The sequence below is a fragment of the Corvus brachyrhynchos genome, unplaced genomic scaffold (genome assembly GCF_000691975.1).
Source record: "Corvus brachyrhynchos isolate BGI_N302 unplaced genomic scaffold, ASM69197v1 scaffold63, whole genome shotgun sequence".
In the NCBI taxonomy this organism is placed as follows: domain Eukaryota; kingdom Metazoa; phylum Chordata; class Aves; order Passeriformes; family Corvidae; genus Corvus; species Corvus brachyrhynchos.
Genome location: NW_008237227.1, coordinates 1,285,390 through 1,301,569, shown reverse-complemented (window position 1 = coordinate 1,301,569; position 16,180 = coordinate 1,285,390). Strand labels below are relative to the sequence as shown.

Genomic DNA, 16,180 nt, shown 5'->3' with positions numbered 1-16,180 from the left:
AGCAGCCCGAACGGCCCCCGCCCCCGCCGCACGCCCTCGGCAAAGGGCCTCTCGGTGGCGGCCCGCACGGCCTGGACGCACAGCTCCGGAGCCAGGCACCCCCGCGCCTGTCGCTTCACCTTCACCAGAGCTTCTCGCAGGAACGCTTCCATGTTGGGCAGCTTGGGAACTGGCTTCAGGCTGAGCCTGCAGGGTTCCAGGGGCTGGCCTGGGGGGAGAGAAATGGAGTTACAGAACAAAGCATCCGCATCTTTTCAGATGTAGTCTTTCCAGACTACAGATTTCCACCCTTTTCCACAGGCTGGGAAGGCAGTCTGCCTCTTCTCCAATTCCCACTGTATTAGGGCTTGCATGGCACAGTGATCTGGGCCTAGAACTAAAGCATCTGACATTTCTCCTTATCTCTGTTTGCTCTGACAATTACGATTTTTCAAGTCCCTTCTCAGGCTTCAAAAAAAGTAAGACTTCCTTTTCAAAGAATTAATTCTCTCCTTCCTTTTCTCAGCTTCGGAGTGCCCTGGCTTTCCAGTTCTTTCCCTCTACAGTCCCAGCTGCCACATTCATACAGGTCTTTCTATAAGCTTCAGTAATGAAGTTTTCCTCCAGTGTTGTTTAGTATTCAGGACCCAGTTGACACTTAGCCAGAGGCATTCCAGCCAGAGTCCTGACCCAGACATTGACAAGAGAGTGGAAAACACACCCTGACTTCTTCCCTGACCAAACGAGCCCCTCAATTCACTTTGGGACTAACCAAGAGGAGATCTCAGCATGAGTTGGGCAGCAAATGAATAAGGGAGAGTTCACGTTTGTGTCAGCAAGGGATGAATCAAGCAGCCACAGAAATATGTGAAGTTCATTACAGAAGAGGTTGCTATGGTGATACCTAGAAAGGATTTTAATTGAGAGAACTTAGTTACATTTCAGATGCCAAAATTCTGTCTTCTTCCTAAGCATAGACCTGGCCATACTCAGGTGTTCCTCTGCTCGTAATGGCAGCTTGCTCAGTAAAGACTGTGGAGGAACAAGATCAGCAGTTTGGGACGTATTCCCTTGAGACTGAAACATTCTCACAATGACCCTGCTGTCATCACAGCCATATCCAGATCATTAACTGTAGCATGGCACTGTGTGGATTGCTAGTGCTGTTCCCAGAAGCAGCCAGGACTGCCACCAAAGTCCAGTGGTGGGCTGAGAACCTTCTGCTGAAGCTCTCTGGGGACAGTGTCTCATTGCTCTGGCCTCTTAGATGAGCTGTGCCCCAGGGGCACACTTCCTTCCAAGGCAGCATATCGAATCCAGCTTCCCTTTCTCTTCCTGTTGTCTGAGCTAGGGAAGTGCCAATGCACCAGCAGAAAACTCAGGAAATCCTACAGAGGATGCTGAAGAGCAGGAATAATGGCAGCATGGCAGGCATGGTTGCTTGAGGAACAACAGGTCCTGACTCTAGCCCTTCCTCCAAGACTGAGCAACGCAGGAGAAACAGAAATACAAGTTTCCAGGATGAGTGAATATACTGATTTCTTGTAATAGAGGTCTTCAGAGCGCAGGCTTTTTAATTAAACCTCTTAGTGAGCACAAAAAGATGAACACTCACTGTGTAAGTAGCTTCCCTTGTGATCAGCATTCATAAAAATGTTTTCACATTCACAGTGGAAATAATTTGTATCAGCCAGTATTGCAGGCTTTAGTCAGGATAATGTTCCTTTATTTTGGAATATTTTTTTCCTTAAATCTAAGTTTTTAACCCAGAAATGCTCTTTATCTGCAGTTCTTTATTTAGGACTTAAATAGTGGGTTATATTCCATCACAAGGGGAAAGCTCAGGCTTGTCCCAGAAAGCTGAACTGATGGCTGGAAGACTGGGCAGATCAAGGGACTTCATATGACGTCCAGTGGAAAGGGCTGGTAAAAAAGGAATACCACTGGGAGCCTTTAGGCTTGGTCTTCAGACAGCAAATAGTACTGTAAGCACAAATACTGGTGGGGGACAGGAGACGGTTCCTCAGACTAAAAAAAAGTAACTCAGGCTCCTGTAATAAAACTCTTATTTTAGCTGCAAACTAAATAGGTTTTCTACAGCACCTCTGTGCAGTATCTTAGCTTCTGCAATGCTAATAAGAATAAAGGACATCTTTATGATCAGGAAAGAATTACCAGAATCCAAATCTGGGGAGAAGAGATCAGTGTGGGACACCTGTGTGCAGCTTGATTTCCGAAAGCAAAGCAGCAGGACGATGCTGAACAGTGTCAGACATCAGTGCTGCAGGAAAAGCTTCATCCACACACAGAACTAACACAGATTCCTGCTTTGTTTACCAGGTTTGTAGTCCAGGTGACACAAAGGGCAGATCAAGTCTATACAATTTCTATCAGCAAATGCACCATGTATGCATACAGTATCAAATATTATGTTATTTAAAGAAAGAAGTATCATCCCAGAGTTGTAAACCCTTGGGATACTATGGGATGGCACATGCAAGAGACATTGCAAGCCTAATGTTCTTCCTGATGCAGGGAACTGCTTGTGAATTTTTGAAGACTAAAGCTGAGCCTGGCCCCTGCCCCTCAGGCTGCCAGAGACAAGTCCAGGCCATGTCAGACCTTTCACAAACTCTGTTTGTATCCAAGGGACACTTGGCTAGGCCTCTGTCTAAGGAAGGTGTCAGCCAGAACCTTGAGCCCTGGGGAGAGATTAAAATGTCTTGATGTTGTGCATCTTGGCAGAGGTGACTCACGGACAGGCCTTGCAGCTCTAAGGGAAAGCCTTTCCTCCAGCCTCCATTTCAAGGATGCAATTACCCACCAGCAGCATCTGTTCCGCCCCTGGCTTTGATGAGCCTCAGAAGGAACAACTGCTTCCTCCGCAGCAACTCCCAGTAGCTTACAGGCAGAAACTCATCATCTTTCCACACAGATTAATACCTGGGGGACTTGAGCTACTCCAAATTGCTCTGATTTTCCTTGGCTCTTTGGTGCAAGGCATTGGTACTGCTCTGCTCTGAGCAGCAGATGGGGTCAGAAAAACAAGGGGTGTATATGGAGAGCTTCAAAGTCTGCTGTGTGGAGGCCGGGAGCCAATTTCTCCTCCAGCTGAGGAAGACTAGAGCAGGCCAACAAGAAGTGGGCAGGATGAGCTACAAGCTGCTACCTGCCACCAGTAGTTCCAGCCATTTGTCAATTTTGTGATGCCATCAGCTGGGAAAAGCCTGAAGTGCAACTTTAGATTACTGCAGTGATTGTCAAGCACATTTACTGAAAGGATGTTCTCCTTGTCCCCAAGGATTTAGCTCCTGTCTATTCCTTTTAAAAAATGCCTTCAGAAGTGAAGATATTTTCTTTAGCCTGGAGAGGCCAGTTTGCCTGGAGAGGTCAGGGAATTATTCTCACTTTCTATCTGCAATATATAAATACTGGTTTTCAATGAGAAATCTAACTCAGAATCAGTAATTGCCTCTGTGTATTCCTACACCCACTTACTGTTTCAGAGCATCTTTTGAAAGTGTCCTTCATTAGAAACAATCCATAAAAATGTATGGATGAGAATGCTCTCCCAATATGCCATAAAAGTAGCTCTGTCAGCTGTGTATCACAACAGTAATCAAGGACCCCTGATACAGTAAGGCAGTCATTTGAGACTGATCTCTTGCCATGAGATACTGCAGCTCCAGCACTGAGAAAGCTTTAGAAGAAAATTATTTCTGAATTGATTCTTTGAGACTTATCTTGCTGTACAGCCTTCCCAGGAATAGAAATTCCAGAGGTGACAAAACTAGTTATTTAGCCAGACTGCTCCGTAAGAAGTCAGCAGTTGTAGCTTCATGTTTAAAAAAAATCTCATCAGAAACAAAATGCTGCATGCCACACAAAGCCAGTGCAATTCTGTGATGGCATTTTTTTTTTTTTTTGGTAGATTCTCTTTGGTTTTATTAAGATTATCTGAAAAACATTCACTGAAAACAGAACTCCATGTGAACAAACTCCAGACCAGCTATACAAGACTGTCATCTCTTCTGCAGCCCTGTTAGTTCTTGATGGAGAAAAATTGAAGTGCTGCCTTGCCTTTGTATGACAGGAATATTATTAACTTTAGGCAAAGGCCAAAGCAAGGAAGGATTTGAAAGGAACGTACAGGCTCTGGGTACACCAATCTTTCAAATTATTAGATAACCTGAGGGTAAATGGTGCATCAAAACTTGTCATGGTCTTCTGCGGGGTCTAATGAGAAATTTTTCAAGCAGGAAAGAAATAGATTAGCTGGCTCACCAGTGTTTTCACTGTTAAAACATGTACTGTAAATGCCAGTAAAGCTGTTGGAAAGAGTCTGAAAGCATTTTTAAGTCCTGTGGGAGTTGATATATAGTGTGATGTGAAACACCATCAATGACATTACTCATTTTTGCTGGGGTAACTCAAACCAGCGATAAACAGATTGAAAATCTAATAATGAGTAAGACTGGGACAGGCTACCTGCTGGACATTCAGTCAGGATCCTTGTATGCTTATACAACTAAAAAAAAAAAAAAATATTGGTAGTGACAGTTTCCAAAGAAGATGAAGCTTGACAATTTCCAAAGAAGGTGAAGCTAAAGAACAGGATTTTGCCAGTGGATATAAGCTCCAGAAAGCAAGTTCCCCTGAGAAATAGTGTGGTCAATGCTTCCTTCCTGAGGGTCTCCTCTAAGGCCAAGCTGGCTTTCACAACTGTCAGCCACTGCACAATGTCTGTCATGGAAGAAACAAGCATGCAAATATCTAAACTTCACCCGATTGCACATAGCATTTGTTGAACTGCAGAATGTTTTCTGGTTTGCCAGTTCCAGCAATGTATCCATTACTCATTTCATGACACACTGCTGCTGCTGCCATCAGTACTGGTGCAGATCTTGTGCAAGGCATCATTCAGAGCCCAGAGGGTACATCACAGCGAGCACTGTTTGTTGGGTTAATTTGCCTAGAAGAGTGGTAATATTTCACTGCTCTCCCAACAGATGGAGAAACAGAATTCTCATTCAAACCAGACAAACTCAGTGAACCAAGGTACCTTTGTTTTTCTTAGAAGCAGCAGTGAAATACATCATCCATCTCTTGCTGAAGAATTATATTTAGTCTGATGACATACAGGAAAGAGAAAAGAGGACTGCTTATGTCATTGATTCTGGACTAGAAAATGAAGCCCTAAAATACCATAGGATGAATACAGTGAGAAGGAAGGGCATCTGCTATAGAACACCCAGCCAAAGAATACCTTGGCACCTGTCTGGTACATCTCAAAGTGTGGGGAGGTATACAAGACACTGATATTTAAGAACAGTCCATTCTTTGAAGCACCCTACAATATGGTGCACTGTCATCTAGGACAAAGCTACCTCAGCTTGTAGCATGGAGAAGGGGCCTTGTCTGTAGTGAAGAGAACTGGAGGAGCAAAACCAACACCCCAGCTTGGAACAGCATTGCCTGTAAAGGCCATATGACCAAAGCAGGAAGGGTTTTTTGCTTTCCTGCGTTCATCTCATTGTGACAGAGCCCTAGATGAAATCCAGCAGTCAGGTTCCAAAGGTACAAGGAGGTCAGTAGTGGAAAAATGCCCTATTTTCTCTCAAGGCAGTGCTCCTCGTGCTGCACAAGGAATGTTTCTCTTCCTAAGTGAACTTCAGTGAATTTGATTCTGTTATTCCTAAGATGGGGGAAAAAATCTCTCCCCATCCCTCCCATCTGCACAGGCCTTTTATTTATGTGGCACCCAAAGGATTAGGGACAGAGTCACTTACAGACCATGGATCATTAAATTGAGCAGAGGATGTGCCAGCCCCTCCACTACAGGGAGAAAATTATTTTTGCTCAGCCAGTATGGATGGTGCAACCAGGATGCATGCAGCGCCAGCTGGGATCCAGAACTATATATGGAAAGAGCATTTACTCCCCAAAACCTGCAGAGTGCAGCATCCCAGAGGAGCATGTGAGTTTGGCTATGCAATTAAAAGGCAGGAGGACTTGATGTATATCTGTTCTCTGAATCTCACTTGAATTTCTGCAGCTTTTCAGCATTTGATTTTTCTCACTTCAGACAACAGGAAACAAATTCTGCAATTAATTGTATCTTCTGTGGATGCCAAAACTCAAGAATGGAGCATATAAATTGGAACAAACTGGTGGGCTTTGTTCTGACTCTTTTCAGCCCTGAAACATCACCAATTATTTCCTGGCACTGCTACAATTTGTTCCTCACCAATCACTTTGTTTGCCAAACGGATTGCTGCCTCAATGGTGTTTTCTTCCACAATTTCGTCAACCAAGCCAAGCTTCAGTGCTTCAGTTGCTGGAATGTGTTTTCCTGCCATAAAAAGAGAAATAAGGTGACTACAGCAGAGCCTGATGGACAATTTTGCTCTTTTCCATCTGATCAAATGACTTGTGCAGCTGATAATTAGCCCCTCATGGGTGGAAGCAAGTAGAATCACAACCCAAGCAGCTACACAGGTAAAAGATTCCTGTTTTTTAGACCAAGCTGGTAGGACTCAATGCCATGTTCATCTATACAGACACAGCACTCACCTGTAGTGATCATATCCAGAGCAGCTGGTACTCCAATCAGTCTGGGGAGTCGCTGAGTGCCTTCAGCACCTGGAAGTAACCCTATGGTGACCTCTGGCAAACCCATCCTAGCCTAAAATGAAGTAAAATTAAACAAAAAAATCTGATTAGAAAGAGTGGTAATTGCAAACTGAGCAAAAAAGAAGAAAGACAAGTAGATATGAGTCACATTGCTCCTCTAGGGAGCCTCAGAATTTCTACATAGAAACTCCATCCCTGCATTTTGCTACGTAAGATATTCAAGAAAAAAAATCACTTGACCATTTCAAGGATTTCTGTACAAATGCACAAGGAAAACATGACCTTTCAGAGGATTTTCTGTGCTAGTACAGCACTGGGGGAGGGCTGTAGGGCCGACAGCATTCCCTAGATTGACACGTGTCAATAATGCTTTCAAGTAGTTGTTACCAACTATTGGAGGGCATGCTGGCTTAACTGTCACCTCCCTACTCTAATTCTTGCAAGTTTGGTGAGGGGTTGGAAGGAACCTTAAAACCATCTTGTTTCACTACCTGCCATGGGCAGGGATACCTTCCACTAGACCAGATTGCTCAGAGCCCCATCTAACCTGGCTTTGAACACCACTGAACTCTTCCCTAATCTTCCTTCAAATGCCTCTTGGTGCATTTGCCATCTGGTAGTCATGGCAGGTAAGCTAGGGGCAGCAGGAAGTCTGTGGGGGACTTCTCTTAAAAAATGTATCTAGATTTTGTTGCCTTTAAAAAATAGTTTGCCCATTTTCTACTGAGCTTTCAAGAGATTTTGAGTTACTTTAAGACCACTACTTATAGTTCCAGTAGTCATGGCAATTCATGATGTGGTTTAGTGAGAATGGTGGTAGTTGGTCAAAGGTTGGACTTAGTGATCTTGGGGGTCTTTTCCAACTTTAATGATTCTGTGATTCCGTGGTGCTCACCTTAGGTGGCACAGAGGATGATGTGGAATATCTCTTTATGCTGTTACAGCAACCCACACTGCCACGGAGAGAGTGACTCACTGCAGAAGTGAGGGGATGGTCCTGTCAGTGAGGAGTCTCTACAAGGAGACAGGTACTGCTCAAGCTGGTTCAGCATTCCTGAACCTTGAAGGAGGGGATTAAAGAAAAAAAGCCAGATAATTCCTGAAGACTCTTAAAGCTGTCTTTCAGTCAAAGTGCTCCTTGGGGACACAGAGCTCATGGGGAATTTAACCATAAATGCTCCTGAGTTTCAACTACCTATAGAAACTAGGCCACGAGCAGAAAGAAGTGCAAAATTCACAGGGCTGGGGAAAAAAATAAATAAGAGAAAGTCACGCTGCATGAGTCAGTAAGATACAGCTGTCTGCATCAGAATATAGATAATGAGACCTAGGGCAAATTAACATTTGGTTACTGAAGCTTCTACACAGCCATCTTATCCTACTAGTTACAAATCAACTTTATATTTAGAAATGACTTGAAATTAGTCAGTTAGTAAGGCTCAGGAAAGACGTCAAGGGTGGTGGTGTAGGTGAAGAATGTCTGAGCACACCGAGTTGTATCCTGTAGCTATAAAGCCGCTCTCCTCTGGGCAGAGGGTCCCAGGGAAGGCACCCCGTCCCTCTGCTCGTGCCATCTGTACCTGGCTCCCGAGGACCCCAGCAGGGTGTGTTACCTTCGCGTGTGCAACGCGGTAGTGACAGCCCAGCGCCACCTCCAGGCCTCCTCCCAAAGCGACACCTTCGATGGCCGCCACCACCGGCTTCTCGCTGCTTTCGATGAGAGACACGATGGGGCCCAGGGCAACTCCATGTCTCTTCGGAGAGGAAAATCCTCGGATGTCAGCTCCTGAGGGAGCACCAAGAGGTCAGGAGGAGTTAGTGGGCAAGGCGGTGGCTGGAACAACCCTTCCCTCTGTGCCACTGGATGCAGCTGCTCACAGATGCCCAAGTCCTTGCAGAGCGTGCTGCTGGCAGGAGAGTGGTTAACAGGAATCAACCCCTTTTGGGGCCACCTTCAAGGAACCCTGCGTCCTTGATCCTGTTCACAGAGCTCCGGGGAAGGCTGAGTACAAAAACACAGAGTAACTGTAAGGATCATGCAGTCAGTTTCTGCAGTTTGCAGAAATTTGCAAACTTCCTTGGTGTAATATTGAGCCTGGAATAGTTAACTGCAAATTACTACTAACAAGCAATGGAGAGCTCTACAGAATTTCCCCAGTTTTTCAGGTTTATTCAGCTGGAGAAGATCTGTTATTCACCACTGTCCCACCCCAGGTACATTCCATACACTAGACCAATAAATAGTCCAGAGATTTTACATCAACAGGGCTTCGGAGACCGAGGAAGCACCAGGATGTTATGGAGCTGAGCAGCTGTCCCTCATTTCAGTATGAACAGACCAGCTTATTTCTGGCCTGGACAGTCCAGCTTGTCTGCATGACCAGCATGTCAATGGTGGCACAGCAAAATAGACAAAGCACCCTGTCTTGTGGCCATTTCCAGCCAAATTGGGACTTTTGTCAGCACTGTTATGAGGCAGAGAATCTTCAGATATGTTGGGTGGAGAGTGTTTCATCTTCTGCTCAGCCCATGTTTGATGTCTTACCTGCACTGAATTTCCCATTTTCGCCACAAATCATAACAGCTTTCACTGAGGGATCTGCATCTGCTTTCTTCAGCCCATCCTCTAAAGCCTGGAGAACTGCCAGACTGAAATAAAATAGAGATTCAGTGAGTAACCATCAGCTACACCCCCCTTGCAAGAGGTATGTGCTAGGAACACTGAGCAGCCCAGTGAAAAGGAGCACCATGTCCCACAGGCTGTCCCCATGCCTGGCTGCTGCCACAGCCTCTCCAGGTGAATCCTGTCCTTAGTCTCCCTCTTGCTCCGAAGGACAAGCACCCAAACCCAACAGGCTGCCAGCCCACCTGTCAGTCTCTGCTTGGAGACTCATCTTCAGGCTATGACACTGCTGTTTCCACAGCAAGTAGCACAGGGAAATGTCGTTTGAAAATGTCTTCATGAATTAAACATTCAGATTTTCAAGAAAACAGTTTAGCATGATTTAAAAGTAATTAATGCTAAACCACTGACAATCTGAGAACTTTTTGAAAGGAGCTCTAGGGATAAAAAAGTTATCTTTCAAACACCTGACACAGGCTCTGCTGATGTTAATAATACTTTCACTTTGTGAAGATCTGCACAAAAGTCCAGACTTAAACTGGTGTGGGATCCTGTCAAAGGGAATTTGGGCATGAAACACTACACAGAACACGTTTTGACTTATCTGAACAGGTAGTTCTGCAGATACCAGCAGTAAATGTGGCCAGCAAAGAATTAATGAAGAATTTCAAAATGGATCTGTAGAAGTATAAACAGTGTTTTTTCAAATCAGGTATTTAAAAAGTCTGACCCAACTGTATATCCACTTTGCATTTGCCTCTTTAAAGCTAATTTATGTGTTTGTATGGATATGGACATGGAGAGCCTAGTCTGTTTTAGAAGGTGGTAACAATAGTGATAGTAGGTAAAAATAGAAGCATTGACACTTTAGTAATAGAAATATGAATACAAATTTTATGTATATATAGTTTTGATACTAAAATATACTTATATACACACTGTTTTAAGTACACAGTTTACGAGAGACTATTCTGTGTGGATGTGCAGAGATGGTTCTGATTCAGAAAATCTGAGCTACAAGAAGTTGGAGGCTGGAGGAATATCCAAGAGGTATCATCCATGCTTGCCCAGTCCTTTATAAAACCAGCTTTCCTTCCTAGACATTCTCCAAACCCTTAGTCCAGCTCCACATGTGAGCTTGGTGCTGAGGAAAAGGGAGCAGAGCTCTGCTGATGCCCAGTGGAGAGGAGCAGTGTTAATTACACAGAACTAATAGAAAGGCCTGAGGCATACTCAGCTTGTGCATGTTGCTCTATGTATTAGAGGGCATTTCATCTAAAAAGGAAGCTTGTTGTGAAGCAGATGAAAACCACATTATTGTACTCTCGTGTACACACATTTTTACAGAACAATGCTTGCAGCATTCACGTGAGAGCCCGTAGTATGAGAAGGGAAACCTGGGAGCCCAAGGAGCTCCCTGTAAACCAGCTGTGTGAAGGAATCCCAGCCAACCTCTGCATATTCCTCCTTCAAAATCAAAAGTTAAAGACAAACTATTAGCAAAGTCTGTAAATCAGGGCTGTTGGCTGAGGGGGGCTGTCTAGGAGGGTCTCCAGGACCATCTGCTGCCTGGATAAGGCCGTGCTACATAGAAAAGTCAGTGGGAGCCTTGAGGCCTGACAACCAGAGACTGGGAGAAGTGTAATTTTTGGAGAGAGAACAGCCAGTTATGTACCAATTCCCCAACCCAGACATCAAAGACAACTTTGAAGTCTGATGTTAGTAATGGTTCTGAAAGCTGAAACTCAAAATGAGAATAATTTGGCCATGCCAAAGTAAAGCTGTGAGGTGAGTCAGTAAAGGCCCCTCCACTGCACATAGCTCCTACATGGCAGAATATGAAAGCCTTTCCAAATTTTATACATTAAATGTGTTTTAATATTGTCTTGGTTTTGAAAGACAGGTGTCTGCTAAGGAAGGCAGAAGCCTCCCTTGAAGTGTCAGATATAACCCCTTTTCCCTCTGAGTTATTGTCTTTCCAAATTTTATACACTAAATGTGTTCAAATATGTTTAAAAATTGGGTTTTATGTCCCTCCCCTTGGCATATCTGTGGTTGCTGCTGTTTGAGGAGCACCCACAGGCTGCACCCAATGCTTGCTGCTCTTGGAGTTCTGTTTGTGCATCAGTGGAGAGCCAGGCCACAGCAATACCAAACTCACCCAGGGGCTGGGAGATTGCAGGAGAAGCCATTAGGAAATGTCCTGACACTCTACGAAGCATAGTGCAAAGAGGGAGAAAAAAGATGTCCTATGATCCAAACAAATGTGAAGTTACTAATTTGCAAATATTGTATAGACAAATGGCACAGTTCTGTCAGGAACAGGCAAGAAGCAATCAGTATTCCTGTGTCTGTTCCAGGCATGTGATCAGCAGATGCAAGGTGCCCAGCTAGAAGGGTTGTCTGCAGCAAATGGAAAGGTTCAGGTTCTAGGGAGGAAATCGGTTACAAGCCCTCAGCACTTACAGCAACATGCTACCGCCAAAATAAAAACCAGTCAGCAAGGCTGCCACAAAATCACAGTTTGATCCCTACCTCACCTTTATTAACCCAACAGGACTGTTTATGCCAGTGAATAATTTAACTTGGTACTTACATAAATATCTCTTCTCCTTCCATATAATTTTTTCCCAATGGGAATTTTTGCAGGGTAAAAAGGAAGTAAAATCAGACTTTTTGCAGTTTCTTGTTTTCCTAAGATGGAGTGATAAGTTTGCCTTGGATATGTCAAAGTCCAACACACAGACTGCATTGCTTTGTCACTCACATAACTGGCACTAAGAGTTGTAATTTTCAATTAAAGCATCACAGTAGAATATATGGCAGTAGAATTATAAAAATACTCAGGAGAATCCCAGCTTCAAACTGCTAGAGCATTAAAGAAACAAAAAGTCACTGTAATTTTCATATGTATTTCATTACTGTGACACTGTCATTCATTTAGCAGTAACCATGCAGAAGTTCCCTCCATGCTTTCCAAGGTTGCATCCATGCCATGTAGTTCCACCATGGATACTATTTTGACTGCCAGAAGAGTGAGTCTGCCAAGGTGACTCAGTGTTCCAGGTCTCAGGAACTCGAAATAGGTGCTGTTAAAGAGCAGGTGCACACCAGAGCAAGAGAATATTCTTGGAGGTTACCACACCAGGTTGTTTTTATTTTATGGAACTCATTGCAGTGACAGTGATGTGCTGGATTTGTAGCAGGGTTTTACTATTTACCTAAATTATTTCATATTTTAGCTGGAGTTTGTGAAAAAGAATTTCTTTCATTTAAAAAAAAACCCCAAAACTAATATAAGGGAATCCTGGAAATTTACTTAGTCTCATTTAAAGAAGTGAGACTCGAATCCAACAGTGGAAAATGTTGTTTATGGAAAACATGCAGATCTGGGCCTTTCCCTTTGTACTTTTCCCAGCTTCTAAAAAACTTTAAAAACCTGAAAATCTCAAACCTGAACAAAACCAATTGTTGCGATAGAGGGAAAACCTGGACGCTCAATATGAGTGATCAACAGGAATCCGATTTATTGATTGTACCAAAGCTCCTTATATACTGTCAATAATAGGCTCCATGCATATTTGTAACGGCGCATTCTAAGTGGTTCAGGTCTACTAAGCTGATCCTAAACCCCTCCTTAGATCCCCTTTGGTGGTCAGCAGTTTTGCTTTTTTCCCTGGCCTTCTAACCACAGATGTCTATTGTTATACTGCCAAAACCTAACCTTGCTGGCTCTGCAAATAAACCCATAGTTCAAAGACTCAATGGTGGTTCAGTTACTGAGCAAGATACATGTAATATTCTGTAACTTCAGTTGTTACACAGGATCTGTGGTGCATTGTCTTATGAGACCTTGCTCAGCTAGCTGCAAGGGCCTATGTGCCCGTTCTCACGTAGCCAGCCTCTCAGATCAGTAAGCTGCAAAGAATCTGTATATCCCGAATCTGTATGTCCCTTTTCACATAACCAATCCCTCACAACCAATCCAGGCTCTTCCATTGTCACAGGCTCCTGTTCCTTTGGATAGCTTCCTGCAGTGTTTTTCTTTGAACTTACTGCTGGGTATTACATAATCCCCTACTTGAAACTGAGGACTTGTGTGCTGGAGTTACCTGCTCTGCTCTCCCTTGCTTCAGTGTCAGATCCAGCTGTGTAGTAGCTACTGTCACACGTTGTTGTGTGACAAATTGCTAATACAGTTTGAACAGTCCTGCACATAAATTAAGGCCAGAGCCAGAGTGGCATCTTTTGGGTGGAATTTTAGAAGAGTTGTTTTAGGGAGCAGATGCTTATTCATCCCAGAATTTTCTCTCTGCGTCTCATCCTGATGAGGTGCTGATCCAGTCCAACACGTGTAATCACATTCTCCCCTCATTGCTACCTGTCTGAAACTGCAGCTTCTCTCATCTCCTTTACATTTTCTGATTTTTATGGTGATCACGGTCAGAAGGACAATCCTGGCAGCCAGGGAGAGCCTTTTCCAATCAAATCTGTTACGCTGTCACACTTCATAGAATCCCAGACATAAGCTCCCCTACTGCATGCCCTCTCCTATCCTCCCTGGAGCCTTTCTGCCCTTGTCAGCTCAAATGTTGAAATACTCCTTAAAGTCCTTCTAATTCCCAGTGCCAGCAGCCTGCCTCTGCTGAGAAGAGGTAGTCAGTTCTTTCTTTTGTGAGTCTTGTCTTTCTGTTCCCCCAAACTCCTAGTTCTTTGCATATCTAAATCCCTTCTCTCAATGCCATGGTCTCATAAATGCAGATCTCTGAATACTAAACTTCTGCAAACCAGGAAAAAACCCTCCAAACAAATCAAATTTGGCACATGCCACCTCTGCTGGTGGAGAGAGCGTTTAGCTTAAAGGGGAGTCTGTGTGGGAGCCAAATTTGCTGCCAGGCTCTCAAGTCATCATACATTCCTCAGGAAAGCGCTGCCCCCCAGGTACTTGCACAGCAGAGGATGGTGTCAGACGGAGAAAGCAAATTCCTGCCCACCAGTGGCTTCTAAAGTGCTAATGGCCAGTGTGATGGCCCAGGAGGGGGGAAATGGATAATGGAGAGAGATAGGGGAGGCTGGAGCACAGCAGCAAAATCTCACCAGTCTTAAAAAGCATTTGTGCCTGCTGTGAAATGAAATTTTCAGGATTGCAGGACATGGCTCCTCTCTGTACTTTCACTGCCTGCTATCGCCTGAGCAGTCAAACATTTCCAACAGCAGGAACAAACCTGCTCCCTGTGGTCCAGAACAGAAATGTGCAGAAGCAGGAGCAGCACCCAGGGATCAGAGTGTGCTCTACCTTTCCTAGCTGCAGTCAGATCTCAGCTAAAAACTACCCAATGGCAAGGGTGTGAGAATTACGGATCTCTTTTAAAACAGGTATTACCCTGGCGTGCCACCAAAGACCACAGACACGTCTAAAGCCGTAGTTCAATGGATCTGAAGTGTGCCAGGGTCTGCCTTCTTCCCCGTGGGGCTGGGGAACAGGACTACAACCACGCTGTCACCCTTGGTGTATCAGAACCGCACCCTGCTGTGAGGACACTGCAGGGCCAGGAGGAGAGGGCAGTAAAAGCAGAGGTAGGTCTGTCCTGAAGAAGTTGTTGTGCTGTTGCTGTTCAAAGGCAGAAGTGACTTTGGGTTTTCTCCAGAACTTCTCAAAAGAGGGGAGTTAAGGTTCCTTAAGCATGTATCTGTTACTGTTGATGGCTGGACTCAGTGATTTTAAAGGTCTTTTCAACCTCAGCGATTCCATGATTCTTTAGCTCTGTATTTTGTATTTTTCATGGTAAGGATTGAAAGTTTATTGTGAGCACAGCCTGGAAATTTTCTTAGACTGGTCTTGGGCACAGGAGGTCCAAAGGATGTCTTACACCCTACAGTTCTGGGAGTCCTGCATGTGTGTGGTTCATCTAAACTCACCAAGTCACTCCGAATTTCTCAGGGTAATTACCTGAGCATGTGGAAACGTTTGCGCTTCTAAACAAGTTGCAACAGAAGAGTGAGCACTGCCAGCTACACTGTAGCTTTGCTACAGAAGAGCAGAATGTTTCATCTCCTTTTCATGCTCTGCCTTGTCTCTACGAGCTTCTTTTTAACAAACTCTCTAATTTATAAGTCAAGCACAACTGCAGTGGGGTTTTTTTGGCTTGTAAATATAGACTGAATAGACACTGTGGTCACTGTTACTGAGCAACTCCAGCTGCTTAGCAAGGGTTTGCATGCTAATCAGAACTAAAGGAGCTAAAATGCACATCTAATGCAAAGCCAAAAGCACGAAAGTCCTTTCCAAGGCACATGAAAAACTAAAATTTCAGAGGCTCCTACAGATTGGTGTCGGACCTTGTTTTTCACTGGCTTGTGTTTGTGATTGCGTGGGGCCTTTCTTGACCAAGATCAGTATTTAGAGGTCAATTCCTCAATAGCTTTTAAAGGACGAATGAACGGCTTTCTGCCAGCCCTGGCTGGGTTTAATCCTGCTCCCAGCTCCACTTGTTGAACCACCCCTGATAGCCACAGAGCCCTTTGCCCTCTCCCCCCAGCACACTTGGGTAGCGCAGGGATTTGCCAGGCAAGCACTGAGCAGTGTGTGGGGCAGGCAATCAAAACAGGAAATCTGAGGATTGACTCGTAGCAAACAGCTCTGAAGGCACTCCAGGCTGAGCTGCTGTGCTACGTCTTGCTGAAGCAGTGTCTTGATTAAAGACTGGAAGGTGATGAGAAATAGGCAAAGTTTTTACACATCCTCCAGGGGAGATGAGACAAAGTACAGTTTGCTGAGCCTGGCACCTCTCCTGTGAAACCCCCCAACTAGAAATTATAAGAAAGAGCAGAAGTTACGGCAAAGTTCAGCATGTTGTTCGCAAAGCGAGATCCACGCTACCTCTGAAGGAGCCGCCCGGGCCCCTGCGGGTACCGAGCGGTGTAGAAGTCCCGGCGGAGGCTCTC

At 44.6% G+C, this 16,180-nt stretch overlaps 1 protein-coding gene across 1 annotated transcript in view; it reads right to left on the bottom strand.

Moving 5' to 3' along the window:
• Positions 1 to 16,180, bottom strand: part of EHHADH (enoyl-CoA, hydratase/3-hydroxyacyl CoA dehydrogenase) — a 48,848-nt gene that overhangs the window by 9,886 nt on the left and 22,782 nt on the right. The window contains exons 2-7 of the mRNA XM_017729391.1: positions 16,116 to 16,177; positions 9,158 to 9,261; positions 8,226 to 8,398; positions 6,553 to 6,664; positions 6,227 to 6,331; positions 7 to 208 (exon numbers count right to left, since the gene is read on the bottom strand). Coding sequence (XP_017584880.1) covers positions 7 to 208; positions 6,227 to 6,331; positions 6,553 to 6,664; positions 8,226 to 8,398; positions 9,158 to 9,261; positions 16,116 to 16,177 — 758 coding nt within the window. The remainder of the gene's footprint in view (positions 1 to 6; positions 209 to 6,226; positions 6,332 to 6,552; positions 6,665 to 8,225; positions 8,399 to 9,157; positions 9,262 to 16,115; positions 16,178 to 16,180) is intronic.